Source organism: Pongo abelii, chromosome 16 (genome assembly GCF_028885655.2).
Source record: "Pongo abelii isolate AG06213 chromosome 16, NHGRI_mPonAbe1-v2.0_pri, whole genome shotgun sequence".
Lineage (NCBI taxonomy): Eukaryota > Metazoa > Chordata > Mammalia > Primates > Hominidae > Pongo > Pongo abelii.
The window spans coordinates 103,325,562-103,343,629 of NC_072001.2; the positions used below are offsets into that span (position 1 = coordinate 103,325,562).

At 50.0% G+C, this 18,068-nt stretch overlaps 1 protein-coding gene across 3 annotated transcripts in view; it reads right to left on the reverse strand.

The window, feature by feature from the left end:
* ADAMTS17 (ADAM metallopeptidase with thrombospondin type 1 motif 17) overlaps positions 1-18,068 on the reverse strand; it is a 367,718-nt gene that overhangs the window by 130,877 nt on the left and 218,773 nt on the right. For all 3 annotated transcript variants that reach the window (XM_024232909.3, XM_063716750.1, XM_063716751.1), the window contains 2 exons: positions 14,884-15,050; positions 7,124-7,251 (listed from right to left, as the gene is read on the reverse strand). In XM_024232909.3, coding sequence (XP_024088677.2) covers positions 7,124-7,251; positions 14,884-15,050 — 295 coding nt within the window. The remainder of the gene's footprint in view (positions 1-7,123; positions 7,252-14,883; positions 15,051-18,068) is intronic.

The following is an 18,068-nucleotide window of genomic DNA, read 5'->3' on the forward strand; positions in this document are numbered from 1 at the left end:
TGCACGGAGAATTCCACAATTATCTCAATTTTCTGCCCGGGTCAGTTTTTTCTGTTTGTTTTTCTTGGTCCTTCTCCTTCGTGCTGCTGGTTTTCTTCAAATAGCAGATGATGTCTGGTTGCCCACTCGTATTTGAGAATGAGCAACAGGAAGGCCGACCGAAGGAGATCTACACTTGAAGGCCGATCAAAAGAGATCTACATTTGAAGGCCGACCGAAGGAGATCTACATTTGACGGCCGACCGAAGGATATCTACATTTGAAGGCCGACCGAAGGAGATCTACATTTGAAGGCCGACCGAAGGAGATCTACATTTGAAGGCCGACCGAAGGGGATCTACATTTGAAGGCCGACCGAAGGGAATCTACATTTGAAGGCCGACCGAAGGGGATCCATATTTGAAGGCCGACCGAAGGGGATCCATATTTGAAGGCCGACTGAAGGGGATCTACATTTGAAGGCCGACTGAAGGAGATCTATATTTGAAGTCCGACCGAAGAGGATCTATATTTGAAGCTGGGCATTGCTGCTTGGTAGGTTTCCTTTCGTGACTAGTGGGAGGGAAATTGATCTCCAACCCCAACTCAGAAGGCTGGGTGCTGTCCTCAGCACAGAGGCCTCCCTGCCTGCTCTGGGTTTCCTCAAACAGTTCGTTCCATGACCCTGGAAAGCAGCGCCCTAACATTTTACCTGACAGCCCGTCAAGCTCTGAGTGTGGGGTCAGACACCACCAGCATGCCGATGCACCCTCGGACTTGTTTTCTGCCCACTCTTCACTTCCGACCCTCCATTCTCAAGCCCACAACTCTTGGTTTGGGCTGTCTTGCTGTCTTTTCAGTTGCGATTCTCCACCTCTTCTAGCTCTGGCCTCTGTTGCTTTGTTCCTGCATGACACTTCCATCCACTTCTGTCATCCAGAAAGAGGTGGGATCTTTCTCTCCGCTCCTGCTTCCCTTCACTGTTTGTGCTGGTTTAGTGGAGTCTCACATAGAAGAGGCAGGAACACGTGGCTTGGTCTGCTGGCTTCAACCAGAAGTTGTCATGGGAGGTTAATCAGAAAAAAGGGGTGCAGGGAATGCCCTTCGGGTTTCAGGCACTGCTATCCATAAAGGTTTGGCACCCACAGTAACACATGTTTGAGATGCCAGCTGCAGGGTCATGGTGCCCGGACGGGCAGCATGTGGGGAGCATCGTGAAGATGCAAACCCAGGCGTAAGTGCCAGGCACGCTTTCCTGCAGGCTTGTTACCTCTGCTTTACCTGGGGGTCCTCTGAGGCCAGGGTCTCTGAACTCTCCTAAACTTCCCCAGTAACTCTACCTGCCTCATAGGTGATCTCTGGACAGGAAATAGGAGGCCAATAAATTCTTGGCAATGAAAGTGGTCCACTGAAATGCGCTCCAGATTCCAGAACCACTGAAATCCTAAGAACACATCATCCATCCATCCAGCCACTTTTTTTTTTTTTTTTCCTTTTTTGAGATGGAGTCTCTCTCTGTCGCCCAGGCTAGAGTGCAGTGGCGCAATCTTGGCTCACTGCAACCTCCGCTGCCCAGGTTCAAGCAATTCTCCTGCCTCAGCCTCCTTAGCTGGAATTACGGGCATGCACTACCATGCCCGGCTAATTTTTGTATTTTTGGTAGAGACGAGGTTTCACCATATTGGCCAGGCTGGTCTCGAACTCCTGACCTCAGGTAATCCGCCTACCTTGGCCTCCCAAAGTGTTGGGATTATAGGCGTGAGCCACTGCACCTGGCCCCTTCTTTCAATATGCAATCAAAGGCTTTCCTCTGGGCCAGTGTATAGGGAAGCACAGGTTAATGAGACGCACTTCCTCCACTGAAGAAGGTCACAGGCCCTGAAGGTGTTTTGGCTTGGTATTCATCAAGCCCAGGATATGTATCCAAATTATGGTACCAAGGAAGTAGGAACTGAATTGGAGAATGTTGGCTACAAGTGCGCACAAACCAGTAAGGCAAGCATAGCTAGGTCCCAGGTACATTTGGGTCTGTCCACTGTCCAACGGGCAAAGCCGTGTGCCAGCTGGACTCACTCATTGCATGTCAGCAGCTCCAGATGCAGTTGTGTATCAGAGACTTATTACCCCGGTGTCTCTCCTTCTGGAGACCAACAGTAGGAATCATTAATGATGGGACTCTTGATTTATAGGGACTGAAAAATACACAATGTTTGTGTTATTTCCCCCAATTCCCTCCCAATTTTATGAGTGCTGTTAAGTTTAATTTCAGCATGTTAAGTAATTTGTGACTCACCGAAATGAAACTTAATTCAGTCCTCATAAAAACAGAATAAAATGGTATTTCCATGTTTCATGTTATGGTTTGAATCAGCCTGCTATTTGGAGCGTAGTGGAATCTACTCAAAATGCCATTTTGAAGCCTCTCATCCCCTACCAACTAGTTACTATGTTCCTCGACGTTTCCCAGAATGCCGTCTACTACCCCAAAATAGCACAATTTATAGCTGAAGGGGAAAGAGAGGGAAACGCTAGTAGGCAAACCGCGGCAATATTTCTGTGAGTGCTGTCTCACATAAAATGTGGGTGATTTGTATGTTTAATCCGTTGTAATTAGACAACTATTATCAATGAATAGATACAGACTTTCCACTCATTAGGCCCCTGAGGTTTTAACATTACAATTACTATTATTTTCCTTAATCATTTTTTTCTTGCTTTACACATTCACAAATGCCACAGGAATCCAGAACGTTCCATCTTGACAATTACTGCAACAAGACATAAGTAGTACATTTGAATTGAATTTGTGATCTTATTTAAGAATGCCCGATTTTTATAAAAGTTCATTAACTATGACTAATAATTCGGAGTTTTGTGAACATTGATTTAAGAGTGGGCTGAGGTTAATCTTTACAGTATCTGTCTGAAGAAAGTACTGTTAGACCAATAGCAGATGGCTTTTTAACTTCCTTCAGAAAGCAAGTTGTTTCTCAGGGCTTTAACCTGGAGAGGTGCATGCAGGCAGGTGCTGTTGCTATCCCCCAGGATGGTGGCTCTTTTGTAAACACTGGTGGACTGCCTGGAGGCAGCGGGTTACCAGGGTGTAGTCACCCAGGAGATGGTGCTTTCGAGAATTGGTAGGCAGGGTCTCTGCAGTGGCAGGGTGAGGCTCCCAAGGAGCAAGAGACCACCATCCAGCATCATGAAAGGTGCCTCCATCTGCACCTGCGCACCCTGGTGACTCTACTTGGTTAATGTGAGGTGCAGTGCAGGTGCCAGCCAATCCCTGCAATGATGATGACAATGGTGGAGGCACTGGAAATAGACAGGCTGGTCCTGGGGATGGAGTGGCATCTGGGAACAGGAAGGGTGCACCCCAATGTCACTCCCATCACATCTGCAATGGACTGGATGTTTGTGTCTTCTAGAGTTCATAAATTGAACCATTCACACCAATGTGACAGTATTTGGGAGTGAAGCCTCTGGGCCAATGTGACAGTATTTGGGAGTGAAGCCTCTGGGCCAATGTGACAGTATTTGGGAGTGAAGCCTCTGGGTCAATGTGACAGTATTTGGGAGTGAAGCCTCTGGGCCAATGTGACAGTATTTGGGAGTGAAGGCTCTGGGCCAATGTGACAGTATTTGGGAGTGAAGCCTCTGGGCTAATGTGACAGTATTTGGGAGTGAAGCCTCTGGGCCAATGTGACAGTATTTGGGAGTGAAGCCCCTGGGAAGTGATTAGGTTAGGAGGGGTGGAACTCATGAATGTGTTGGTGCCTTTCTTTGTAAGAAGAGGCTAGGGAGCTAGTAGCTCTCTTATTTTTTTGAGATGGAGTCTCACTCTGTTGCCCAGGCTGGAGTGCAATGGCGCAATCTCGGCTCACTGCATCCTCCACCTCCCGGGTTCAAGCGATTCTCCTGCTTTAGCCTCCTGAGTAGCTGGGATTACAGGCACCCATCACCACACCCAGCTAATTGTTTTGTATTTTTAGTAGAGATGGAGTTTCACCATGTTAGCTGGGCTGGTCTTGGAACTCATGACCTCCAGTGATCCGCCCGCCTTGGCCTCCCAAAGTGCTGGGATTACAGGCATGAACCACCACACCTGGCCTCCAGAAAATGATTTTTTTTTTTTAAGACATGGTCTCATTCTGTCACCCAGGCTGGAGTGCAGTGGCACCATCTCGGTTCACTGCAACCCCTGCCTCTCAGGCTCAAGTGATCCTCCCACCTCAGCCTCTGGAGGAACTGGAACTACAGGCCTGCACCACCACGCCTGGATACTAGCTCTCCTTATGCCATGTGAGGACACAGAGTGGCAGCAGTCTACAGCATGAAAGTGGGCCTTCACCAGAACCCAACTACGCCAGCCCCTGGATGTTGGATTTCCAGCCTACAGAACGTTGAGAAATAAAAGTCTGTTGCTTATAAGCGACCCAGTCTAGGGTATTTGTTAGAGCAGCCTGAACTGACTAAGACAACACCCAAGTGCAGAACAGGGTTGGGCTCAATGGCATCCTCATGGCCGTGGACTTACGCCACTCAAATGTCTCAAGCAGCATCTTGTCTTTGATTCCACGGCTGAAGGTTTCACTGTCATAATATGGAGAACATCCCCTAGTTGAAAAGGCTGTGATTAAAACCAAGATCATGGATGGAGCCCATTGGCACAGATCACACAGAGCATAAATTACGTCCAGCCAGTAACACAGACCCCACTGGCTAGACAATTTCAGGATTCTTAGAAATGCCTCTCCATTGGCAAGAACGCTGCAGAAGATGCTGGCAGAGGCTGGGGGTGGCTAGGCTGGTGCTGCTATAAAGGGTGTAAGAACTCTAACTTGGGAGGAATGTTAAGTCGTTGGGCAGGACGGTCTGTGCGAGTGTATAATTTAGGAAGGACACCAGCCCTGCACTTGGCTGGTTAGAAGTTTACCAAGAACCATCAGCGATGCCTCATTTCAGTAACAATGATAAGGGCTTTGTTCATACTGCCCGAGGGGCAGGGCCTTGGACATTCTTTGTTACAAGAAAGCAGCCAGGAGGGGCCAGCTCAACCACTCATCACTGCCTCCCTCCCCGTGAGGCTGCTGTGCCAAGACTCTCGGGCACCAGGCGCTTATCACCCACACTTATCTGTATTTGATAACAAAGCCAGGCAGTGCCAAAGGAGCCTGGGTCTTGTCAAGCTTTTCCCTGAAAAATCCCAGTTTCAGACTGATTTGGCCTTAGCAGGAAAAAACGTCTGTTTGGGTTGAAAAGGTTTGCTGCAGCAATCACCCTGGAAGTTGTCTTTGTGTCTGTCTTTATGCCTTGCTTCCCTCTTGTTCTGTTTGTCACACACTCTAAAATACTGATGCCTATGCACTCTGCTAGGCACTGAGCAAGCAAAGAGCATGAGCAGATCTTCTGTCCACATGGCCAGGTGGACCTAACGCCTGGAAGCCAGCATCTGGCTCACCACAGTTCTGTGAGGACCATGCTTGGTGATCCAAGCACTGGTGATCCTGATCCTGATCTGCCTGCTCCAGACATCAGGAGCTGCCATTGTCACTAGCTCTTGGTGGGCTCCCCTGTGGAGGACACAGCTAAGGGAAGGTGGTCATAGGATGACAGGAACACGTATGTGTGGCTGAGGGCAGAGCGCTCCCTGGGTGCTGTGGTCTGAATGTTTGTGTCTCCTCAAATCCATATGTTGAATCACCACCCCTCAAGGTGATGGTGTTAGGAGGTGGATGTTTTGGGAGATGACGGGGACATGAGGGCAGAAAGCTCATGAACAGGATCAGGGCCCCCATAAAAGAGACAAGAGAGCTCACCAGCCCCTTCCACCATGCGAGGACACAGCAAGAAACGCTGTCTATGATAAGCGACCCCTCATCAGATCCCAAATCTGCCTGTGCCTCAAGGCCTCAATCTTGGACTTCCCAGCTTCCAGAACTGTGAGTAATAAATGTCAGTTGTTCATAAGCTGCCTGGTCTATGGTGTATCATTACAGGTGCCCAAGCTGACTAAGATGCTGGCGCTCTCCCACAACATGCCCAGCTTGACCCGAATCACCAGGGAGTATGGTACCTGTGGCATAAGCGAGGCACAGAAAATACAAAGCTTTGACACCCACCCCCCATCCCAGCTGCTGTACCACCTTAGGAGGTGCTCGTTCTGAGGGACAAAATGGGAGCATGCAGTCACCTCTGCTACCCCAGGCCAGGAGCCCCACCTGGGGAGGGTAAGGGCTACAGGTGGCCCTCAGCTTGGGCAGGGTTAATGAAGGTGGAGGGTAAGCTTCCTTCCTTCTCCTCGCGTTTTTTTTTTTTGTTTTGTTTTGTTTTGTTTTTTTTCCTGAGACAGAGTCTTGCTTTGTTGCCCAGGCTGGAGTGCAGTGGCATGATCTCAGCTCACTGCAACCTCCACCTCCCAGGTTCAAGCAATTCTCCTGCCTCAGCCTCCCGAGTAGCTGGGATTACAAGCGCGTGCCACCATGCCTGGCTAATTTATTTTTGTATTTTTAGTAGAGACGGAGTTTCACCCTGTTGGCCAGGCTGGTCTTGAACTCCTGGTCTTATGATCCTCCTGCCTCGGCCTCTCAAAGGGCTGGGATTATAGGTGTGAGCCACTGCACCCGGCCTCTCTTTCTTTTCTTAAATGATGTTTATCACTGTTCTAACCAGTCATGGCCATCCAGCCCTCAATGCCTTTGGGACTATATACCAGTAGATGGGTGCTCCCTGACAGCTGGGTGCACCTATCTGCCTGGCGTTACCTGCACAGGAATTGGCTCAGTTCTGTGGTCTCTTTTGCACTAAATGGAGCCTGGCTTGTGCAGACATCCTTTAGGTGCATCTTAGTACCCTGCCTACCTTCGTCTTGGTCATGACGTCTAAAGCAATTTTCAAAGTCTTAGAATACGTTGCGCCTGTTCTTTCCGCCTCCACTCCTTGTTGGCCCAGCGCCCAGTCATTCCTGAGCTAGGGGTGGTGCACCAGGCAACACTGGCTGCAGAAGGCGGCATCACTGGGTGCCTTCCTAAGAAAATCCACTCCCCTAGGCCTCCTGAGACCTCTGCTCTACCCTACTCCCTGTCTGGGGAGAGTGAGTCTCCTCTCCAAAGCCCCACCAAGGACCGAAGGAGAAGTACGTCACCTGGCACTTGCCGTGCACGCAGAGATCAGTCTCGTAGGGCCCGCAGGGTGTGCCGTCCAGGACCCTGTCGGCCACCAGCAGTGGGGACTCCTTCCCGAGGGGCAAGCAGTAGAGTTCACACGGCTTATCTGAGGAGGGAAAGGTTGGAGGACGTTGACATGGGAAGGTGTGCGTGGGCCATGCAGGGCACAGGTACATGTGGCCAGTGGGAAACCCTGGGGAAGAGAGGTCCGCACAGGTCCGTAAAGGGGCATGCGCTCAGGTACACGCTCCAGCTCCTCTAAACACACGGCACAGCAAGTGGAAAAAGACCCACGGCCACAGGGGAATGACAGCGCAGGTCTGAGCTCTGTGGGGCTGCCTTCTCTCATCTCTCTATCCTTTGCAATGATACAGGAAAAGTTTCCTTTTCCTCAAGGCATCAGATATATCCGGCTGAACAAAGGAATAGTTGTGTGCTAATCTCTACGTTGAATACACATCAAGGGTGATCCCCAGCCACTCTTATAGCAAGGGTGTGAAGGGAGGGGGAGGGGAAGGGGAATGAGAATGCCTCTGAGTGAGGGGAGCAGTTCCAAGGGTCTCCGTGACAGTAGCTTTGGTAAGAGCTTCAGTGCTCCCCTAGCTGCTGGGTGACAGTCACAGAGGTGTTCTTTGGGGTACGGAGATCCCAGAAGAAACTGAGTGGGAGTAAGGTACAAAGGGGACATGTGGGCTGCTAGGTCAACTTATAAGAGCTGCATGTGCACCCAGGCAGGATGGAAACCTGGGTTTCCCCTACTCCTAAAAACACGTGACCTCCCAGAACACGCCCAGCTCCCAAGCCTTTGCCCGGTGTGCTCTCTCTGCCTGGAAATCCCTCGCGGCACCTTGCCTTCTACTGCCCTGGAAGCTTCCACCCTGCAGCTCTTCCCTCACGCCAGCTCTGACGTGGGGTAGGACCAGCATCTCCACATGCACTGTGCACACACCTCCATTAAAGCGACAGCATCTGCCTGTTGTCCTAGAATTGTTTGGGCACCTCTCATATATGAAGGGATTTATTATAAGGCAGGTCCCATTGCTAAAAGAGTGTGAAAGGGATGACTTTTAATCATCTTCAGATTGAAGTAATGCTGGGACTGCGAGCTCTTAGAGGGCAGGGGACTTAAGCTTTCATTTTTTTGTCCCCACAGTGGGCCCAGGACCTGGCTCACAGAAAGACTCAGTGTGTGTATATATATATATATATATATATATATACATTTTTTTTTTTGAGACAGAGTCTGGCTCTGTTGCCCAGGCTAGAGTGCAGTGGCGCGATCTCAGCTCAATGCAAACTCCGCCTCCTGGGTTTGTGCCATTCTCCTGCCTCAGCCTCCCAAGTAGCTGGGACTACAGGCACCCGCCACCATGCCTGGCTAATTTTTTGTATAGAGACCCCGTTTCACCGTGTTAGCCAGGGTGGTCTCAATCTCCTGACCTCATGACTTGCCTGTCTCGGCCTCCCAAAGTGCTGGGATTACAGGAGTGAGCCACCGCGCCCTGCAAGACTCAGTATATATTTTTGAACAAATAGGTTTAATAGGTTTTGTTCTTCTGTAAGTAATTGAGCAAGAGGAATGCATTTTTCTCCTCTCTCTCTCAGTCACCTCACCCTAATGCCATCTATGTGGTTACTTTGCACAGGGAGAGAGTCAAAGACCTTCATCCTCCTTGCTGCTCTTTGTCTTCTCCACCAGGCCTCCTCACTGGGTCCCTCTGGTGGCCCTAGGCTAGCAAGAGCAGGGACAGAGAGAGGCTTCTGAGCCGACCTGGCCTCGGAGGAACTTGGCATCCCACCTGCAGAGTTCTTGTCAGGGCAGATGTGCTGTCTCGTGATCGGAGGACTAAACCACCCCCGTGTTCAGTCACTTTCCAGGCCTCCTGTCCCACGAAGCTCTGCTGCTCAACAGGCTCCGTAGGAAATCTTGTCTTACAGCACTGGAAAGAAGCTCCAGGAGTGTGGTGGAAGTGCTTCACTCAGTTCTTCCAGTTAGCTGTGGGGGAAAACATCTGCCCGCGAGTAGACTGGAGATCTTAAGCTTCCCAGGTAAGCGGAGTAATGATGCCTCACCATGTATCCATTCACCAAGCAGGGACTGAGCCCCTCCCTCACACAAGGCACTCTGGGGGGCATTTCCGTGGAAAGACAGACACGTGATGTTTGCTTCTGAAGGCCCCAATGGGCTCATGGACAAGTGTACAGCAAACCCAGGATGAGGCCACATGTGATGGGTCTGATGGGAGCTGTCAGAGGGCTGGGTGCAGCCTGGAAGGAATGACTCATTTCCTGTGCTGGCAAGCTAGGGGCAGCTGTCCCTCCACTTGCAGGGAAGGACCTCAGGAGGTGGCTGGTGGAAGGAGAACTCTGGAAGATGGAGACAGATACTGAGATTAGCTTGAGGGAGCTTGCTTCACAGGGTCACTGAGGTACCCTCTGGGGCCCTGAGGTTCCCCAAGCATCTTGGGGAGCTGGTAGGAGAAATACAGCAACCCAGCCCCCAGCGTGGAGTCTACTCCACACACTGGGCTGCCTCTACTGTTTCACTGAAAGCAAGGGTCCCCTGGCTGAAGTGGTTTGAAACTGTGGATTTTAATTACCTTTAGACTGAAATATTGACTCAGTACTGGGAGTAATTGAGCTTTGAGGTGATCGGTTCAATACAGCAGTAGTAAGGATGATGAAATCATAAATGATATTTACTATCACTGTGTTCCAGGCAGCATGCTAAGTAGTGTCTATTCATTTCAGGTGGGTGCCGTCATTGTTCCATTATACAGACATGCACACAGGGCTCACAGGAAGTGCTCGACTGTCTGCAGTCGGCAGGGCCACGCCCCGGCCTCTTGGCTCCAGCCTGGTTCTTTTTCCATCATTGCAACTTCCTCTCTAAACTGAGAACTCCTAGGGCCAAAATTACCGAGAGCGAAGTGGCATTGCTAAAAACAAACCACCAGTTTCATGCATGTTTCTGGCTTCCAAGTGTATCCTCTGATTCGAGCAGAAGTGGAAGTGGGACTTGGGTAGAAAAGCAGAGGCTGTTTTGAGGCAAGTTAGAAAGGCCAGACTTCAAAGGGATGAAGGCTGTTTATCTGGGCTCTTTAGGGTGAGCAGAGAAACGTGGACTCTGCAAAGCAGGAAGGCCAGCCTCAGCTGGAGGGATGCTGGCCACGGGCCTTGCAGGAAGGAACTCTCACCTGCAGACACTGCCCTCCACAGCTTGGACAGCTGGGGACCCTCAGGCTCCAGAACAGAGTCTAGAGGTGGGGCTTCCCTTTCCTGCTCAGCCAGAACTCTGTATTTGTCTATCTCCTCTTTGAGGTCTCTGCTTGGAATTCAGGGCACCCACATCTCTAGCAAACTATATGGCATGATCTCCCAAAAGATAAGGTTTTTAAAATGTGAGGAGGTGGCTCAGAATCCCTCAAAATTCTCTATTTCCCTCCAGGCTGCCTTAGGTGGGAGATTAATCCCCAGGAACAAGACCCCAGTAAATAACATGAGGTGGTGGGATCCAGCTTTGCGCACAGCATCAACACTCTTACATCACCAGTAGCACAGAAGGAGATCACATTTTCTTAAAAGTTATACAACCACACACTTGAAGGAAGGAAGCTTGGAACGTGCCACCTGCATGGCTGGTGTGTGCTGAGATGGAATTCGGACTGATGCTGCAAAGCCTGGGGCTGGTCTGGCTTCTTGCTGGCCTGCCTCGCATCAAGACTTCTGCCTGGCGGGAGGAGGTCACAGGCAGAGCACGGAAGATGGGCTCAGAAGCTTGGGAACCACATGGTCACATGTGCCCGCTGGAGGTTTGGAACATTCCTCTACAGTGAAGACGACACTCGTGGCTCTCAGCAGTCTCTCTGCTCCCTCTCTCTAGGCCAGCAGTTAGAAGGTCTTAGTATGGTGGAGACGTTGCTTTATTTTGAGTTCATCACAGCACTCATCCGAGTTCTCCCTGGTCCTCTGTGGGGGATACACGCTGAGGAGTAGACTCCTGTTCCTAAAGCTGCCCACCCTGGCCCCCTCATCAGTCCCCAGCGGACAGGCCTCTGTGGATTTGACCAGCAGTGAGCACCTGCCCATAGCTGGTCCATTCCTCGTCTCTTTCCTGGGAACTCAGTACTGAAATTCAGATACAGAGAGGTCATGTCTGCTCATGGTTGATGGATCCCAAAGAAGGCTACACTCCCTTATATGTAATTCAGAAATCCAAAAAGCTCTGGAAACTGTTAAGTGTTCTCTTCCATTTGTGGCAAACACATTTGGCAGCAAAACCAGCCTGGACTGATGTGAGCTCTTAGTAGTGTCAGTATCCCCCTTAATGAGGTCACCTGGTGGACAGACCCACGTGACTGACTATGGGGTGCTTTCCTGGAGCCCACCAGCAATACAAATATTCGGTTGATGCACCGTCAGCACCTTTTGAACACATAAAATGCTCTGAAACTTGAACTGTATGTGGCCCAAAAGGATCTGGATAAGGGATGCGGATTTACCTAAGAGGTGCCGTGGGCTACCCTACCAGCTTGCACATGGACAAGTTGTGAGAAAGCCAGTCTGCAGTGGGTGCATGGGGGTGTGACTACCAAACGCAAGCTGTGGAGACCACGGAGCTAAGGTCCTGACATCTTCAGCTTTGCAACAGCTTCCCTCCTTTTCATTAAGCAGCCCCAGCTGGCTTGGCGGAGCTGTAGTCAGAGAGTCCTAACCATCACGCCCCTCATCCCCATAGAGGCTCAGACCTGGGGGGTTCTGCTGTGCCAGGCAGGAGGAGCTGGGAACGCACAGCCACGTCCAGACGCAGCCTTTGCCAAGCTCTCCGACACTTCAGTGGGCCCGCGGCCTGCTGGCCTGGGCAGGGAGGACTGAACTCTTGAAGGTTTCCACTTCAATGAGATTCCACGAGAAAAGCAGAAACGGGGTGGGTTTGGCAGTGGGTCATCTCAATGGGTTTCTGTCTAAAGGCTTTTCCACTTAGAAATATTTTCTAAGGAGGGTCTTTGTCTTCTTTTGGAGGTGGGATAGATTTGTGGTCCTGAATCCTCCCTTGGAAAATCTACCTCTGCAAGAATTTTTTCTTTTTTTTTTTGAAAAAAAAGGAAGAGAAAAAAAAGAAAAAAAATACAGCTTCCCTTCTTTTGAACTGTGCGTCACTCGCCAAAGAATTCCGCAGCGATAGCACTGCTATGAATAGGGCAGTCATAATGGGCTTCAGAAGAGCCCGGAGCCCAACCACAGGAATCGTTCCTATCACAGCTCAGCTAGAACTGTGCCTTTTATAAATGGAGTTTTCAGAGGAACACTTATAATCCGTATTCCCCTCCTGCCTTCTAAATTGGCCATTTATTATTTTGTTTTTACCCTTGATGAAATGCTCCTTTTAAAAATGCTGGCTTCTGTTGGTATTTGAGAGAGAAATGAAACTGCAGATGCAAGAAGTCAGGGCGGTTCTACCCCAGAGCAGGACGTGTCGAGCTACCTGTGCAAAGCCCCGAGCGTGGGGTCTCCCCTTCAAACGCGAGATACTCACTGCCTGGTAGCTGTCCTCATCAAACAGGGCTGCTCTTTTCAGATCAAAGGCGGTGGCACTCTAGTGACAACAACTTAGGACTTAGGCAGACAGAAACAGAAAGCAAGTGGGTGAAAGGTTACATTCCCAATCCAAGCAGCTCCCCAAAGAGCCACACCGCAAGGCTTCCTGGGTGGGGGGATCTGGGCAGACTCAAGTCCCAGCCACTGTGGTGATAAGGCAACGAAAGAGTCCAGCCATCCAAGAGCGGTCAGAAGGAAAACAGAAGTTTAATCTGGACTTGGAGAAATCTGTGGAAACACAGACATTTAAGTGGGATTTCTGTGTTGAATAAATGAGACGGGAGCATTGAAAACTGAAGCAGGCAACCAAGGAAAGAACGACTTGGTGCACAAAGTTGAGCTGAAATTTGAAGAGCGTGAATCTGTCCCAGACCTGACCTCTTCTTGCTCCTGCAAAGTGGGAGTGGACAGTAAAGAGGTCTAAAAGCATCTCTATCTGGGATGCTGGGGAAAACTGAAGGTTTGGATTCAAGGCTGCTTCTCATGAGAACCAAATGGCAGCTCTCTCGCTTCCAATTAGGGGTCTGCGTGTGCCTGACACAGTGGGAAGCCTCCTGCCACCTCCTGCATCCGACTCACAGCCAGGCAGAGAGAGGCAAAGGCCCGTGTGCAAGTGCACGGCTCCAGCTGCACTCAGGTCTCCTCTCTCCCTCATCTGCAGGGAAAGTTCAGGGTGCAAAGGCTGTGTTTCTCTTGAATTCTGCTGGCGAGCTGATGGTGCAGCTACATTACATGGTCCCCGAACATGGTGTTCTTTTTAAAAAAGGACAGTGACAGGGGCTCCCCAATACTTTTAAATGAGTCCTCATCTGAGTGGGCTGCTGTTATCTGCTACAATTTAGAGCATCACATGTTGCTTTACGAGTCAGCTCAAAGAGGATGGGTCAGGCTGTTAGACAAAAGCTGCAGATCTGAGGCTGCTATTCCAGAGATGCCCGGGCCTACCTTCACACAGCTACGCACACCTGAACTTGCCATAGCAGAACGCTGAATGCAGATTTCAAAGGCTCTTCCCATCACAGGGAAGAAACATAAGACCTGGCATCAGAACTTCATTCTTCTGCAAAACACTTTTGAGGCTGTCTAAAAATCAGGCCCAGTTTCCTGAGTTCTTCAAGCTCCCTCACTCCACACCCATGAAGTCATGCTGTCTGTGTTCTTCAAGTGTTGGCAGTCAGACGATAGCTGCCTATTTTCTGTGAGTCAACTGCTTTGGAACTGGGGTCAGCTCCTGCCCTGGCCTCTTGTCAGCTGCAGGTGCTTAGAGGTGTCCTGTAACCTTATTCCCTCTCATCTTCTGCACAGCTGGTTTTGCGTATTAAATGAGATGATGTATGTAGAGCTAACTTGTGTCTTGTACATGACATACCAATAAACGGGTTCATATGTCATCATTATAACACAAAGTCTTGTTTCCTAAAGAAGAACAGTTTTAGGTGAAAAAAAAACAAAACCAAACCAACAACCCTGAAGCGGGCCCTGGGGTGTCATTATCTATTAAGGACATTAATTAAGCAGACATTACAAATGTATACATGACATACCACCCAGAACTTCATCAGTTACTGGAAATGTTTGCAGTGGCCCAAAGGGGCAGAGCCTCTTGATTCAGGAGAAAGCTCTTGGAAAGAAAATGGGACCTGTGCTTATTATCATCTTTCCCAAGTTGTAAACCATTCTCAAAATGTCTCCCAACATCCTAGCCAAGGATTAAGAGCCAATTCAAAATAAACCAAGGGAGGCAATACAGGGATCATCCACAATGGAAAGCAGAGAGCAGCCGCACCAGCACACCGGGATGCTCCTGTAAAGCCTTGGTCTCCTCAGCTCGTCCTGGGTCCCTCCACACATGGCGCCAGGGGCAGGATGCCAGCACAGCCTCCTTGCTACAATTGGGGTTGCAGGATGCACCTGGCCTGCTGCCTGCTTCAACAGTTGCATTGGAACATCTCAGAGAGTTGGGTCATTCAAGGTCAACCCCACAACTTCCAAAGTTGGGCCGCAGCTGACTTGGGCAGAGGACTGGAGTGTCTTGCTGGGTTGATTTGGGAAAGGGATGCCCCCAGCTTCCCTAGCTGGTTTTTACGTTCCTAGGGGAGGACAGGAGGCTGCCATGCAAGGACATGCCATATGCCTTTACCATCAACCACCACGGCTGTCAGCAGGCCTTTCTTCTTGGGGCTCAGCCGGTCGTGTGCCTGGCACTGCTGGTCCCGGAAGCTGGGCAGACCCTTGGGGCAGGGCAGGTTCTCGCAGACCGCATGTTCTACACTGGCACCCAGGCAGTGTGTGCCTCCAGGCCCAGGGCTAGAAGGAAGAAGAAGGTCTGCGTTAACCAGGTGGTGCGACCGAAGAGCAGGAGAGCTGTTTCCATCTCTCTTGCCAGGAGGAGGAGGGGAAGGGGGCAGGGCAAGGTTTCCAAAGCCACCCCCTCTCTGCTGTTACTGACCAAATGCCCACAATCCCAGACCCACACTGCCAGCATGTTTAAGTGAGCCCTCTGACAGGTGCATCTGAGAACTGCAAATCAAGGTCATATGGAAAGAGAAGGCAGTGAGTATGAGTTCGGCAAGATCCACACATTGCGTCCTTCATCTGAACTTAAAATTCGGCCATGGGTAACACTGAAAACCCAAGGGACACTTTTGGAGAGTGTGCGTGTGTGTTCTGCAGGGGTCCTCTCTGAAATGAAGACCTTTAAATGCCCCCCAGGTATACTCTGGAGGTTAAGTTTCAGGAAGAGTAAATACATAGCTCGTTTACTTTATAATGAAAAGAATAAGAACAATGAGTTCACCTGCTCATGGGCTTTGAGTGGAGACCAGTTAGATCCGGGCTCCTGGGCAGGTGTGAGACCACACATGGTCAGTGCTGTGGTCTTGGGTCCCAGATGCTCTGTGCCGAGGCTGGGGTTTTAAGACATTCTGGAGTCCCAGGCTGTGTTCACTGGCCAAGTCCACAGGTGTGAGGGCCTGGCTGGCAAAGCAGGGCTCTGCCCTGTGCTTCTGCAAGGCCCCAGGGTGTCCCTGGCAACCTGGGCAACCTCAGTGGCTCCATTCATTTCCATGACGCCAAGGTCATTGTGATGGAATAAGATTTCTTATCCGCTCCCACCCCCTGCACTTTTTACTGAAATTCAGTCTATGAAAGAAAGAAAAAAAGGGCACACATCCAAACGGTTCTGCTCAATGACTTTCCACAAATCACACACACCTGTTGGCCAAATGTCATCTGGACACATTAGCCATTTTATGTTGTGTATTTCTTTTTCTTCCTTTGCCATTTTTCCTGTTCAGAGAGCAAGGCCACCCTGTGATTGGTGCTTTAGGGGAGAGATATAACAGCAGAAGAGGGCAGAAGCCTTTGGGCTTTTGTGTCATAAAGGTCTACAGCAGGGGTCGAAAAAATGTTTCTGTGAAGGGCCAGATAGTGAATATTTTTGATTTTGTGGGCCAAATAGTCTCCAATCACTCAACTGCCACCGTGGCACAAAAGCAGCTAGAGATAACATGTCAAAGAACAGGCATGGCTGTGTCCCAATAAAACTTTATAAACACCTGGTGGTAAGCCAGATTTGGCCCACGGGCCTTACTTTTGCCAGCTCCTGGTCTACACAGATGTCTTGGAGAAAATATCCTGAGGAGACAGGCCCCTTTCATACTTCTGTCTACCTCATATACACCAGAAAACAGTTCCCTCCCCCAGGAGAAGAAGAGATCTAGAGAGACTAAACCTACTGGTGGCCCCATAGTGGGGCCCTGAGCCCTGCTGGTCTTCAAGTTAGGCAATGGCTAACCCTCTAGAAGGTTTATGGAATCTGAGAACAGAGGGGCCTTGTGTTCTGCTTCCTGTCCAGAAGGCAAGGGAGGCATCAGTTCCAGAGAAATGATTGCATGGTGTGTTTAGGCAGAAGGGGCCTCAGACAGCCTCCCCAGGCAGCCTGGGCCAGGCACCATTTGCGGACAGAATGAATCAAATCCTGTGCCACGGAACACGGTGTGGAAGGAGCAGAGAGGGGCTGGCCCCCAAGAGCCACGTGGATCAGCAGGAGAAACATCACCCTGGCAATAAGCGAGTCCCCACGAGCAGGCACCAGAGAAGGAACGAGTGAGGCAGCAGATGCAGCATGGCACAACGTTTCAAGCTGAACTGGGCCCCCACCAAACTCTATGCAGAAGTCCTAACCTCTAGTGCTTCAGAGTGCAACCCGATTTGGAAATAGGGCCAACAGGGCACAGATAAAATTAGTTAAAATGAGGCTATACTAGAGTAGGTTGAGCCCCTAATCGAATATGAAGTGTCCTTATGAAAAGGGGACATCTGGAGATACACATACACAGGCATACACACACACACAGACAGGCAGAGAGACACATAAAGAATGCCAAACATTGTCAGCAAGCCACCAGAAGCTGGGAGAGAGGCCTGGAACAGATTCTCCCTCACGTGCTCAGAAGAAACCAACCCTGTCGACACCCTGATTTGGACTTCCAGCCTCCAGGACTGTATGACAATAACTTTTGGTTGTTGAAGCCACCTGGTTGGGGGTCCTTTGTTATGGCAGCCCCAGGAAACTAAGGAACTGGACGACACAAGGACCAGATGCTCCTTGCGGAACTTAGATGCAGACTAAGGGAAAGCAGGGCAGACACTGAAGTCATGAGGAACACAACGTGGACTGGAAGGGAGTATAAAAATACAAATTAGGTGGGTTTGTAGAAGAATAAAGAAAGCTACATTTCCTACACACTTGAGTATAGACTGCGATTGGTGAACATCATGTGATTAACTTCCTGAGTTGTTATCGAGCTTCCTTTTACGCTTCAGTTTCCTCCCTTTCCAGTTGCTGATTTCTCCAGTTTTACATCTGCCTAACCCATATACAACAATTACCTTCACCCCGACAGTGAGGAGGTGGAGAGGAGATATGATGTGATGTGACGTAAGAGAACTGGATCCAGAAGAAAGTGGGTCTGGAGGTGGAGCACATGGGATACCACACGTGCCTCAGCACACCTCCCTCCACATCTGCTTCTGCTTCTCCCTGACAACTTCTCCAACAGGCAGTCTCTATGTGGCCCCTTATCTAGCTCACAGGCCCCGTAATCCCCACTTCCCACCTCCTAACCCTCTGTCCATCTTTGAGGCCACCTCCACCCTATTTTTCCTTCCTACATGGAGCATCTCCAAATCTTGTTTGGGTCTGTGCTATGCTGTTTACCACCAACCTTATGAAATGGAGGGCTGTCTTCCTCCTGTTCCTCTTATCTGGAAGGATCTTATCTTCCAAATATCTGGGTTCTGTGTTCTCAGCAGAGAGCACTG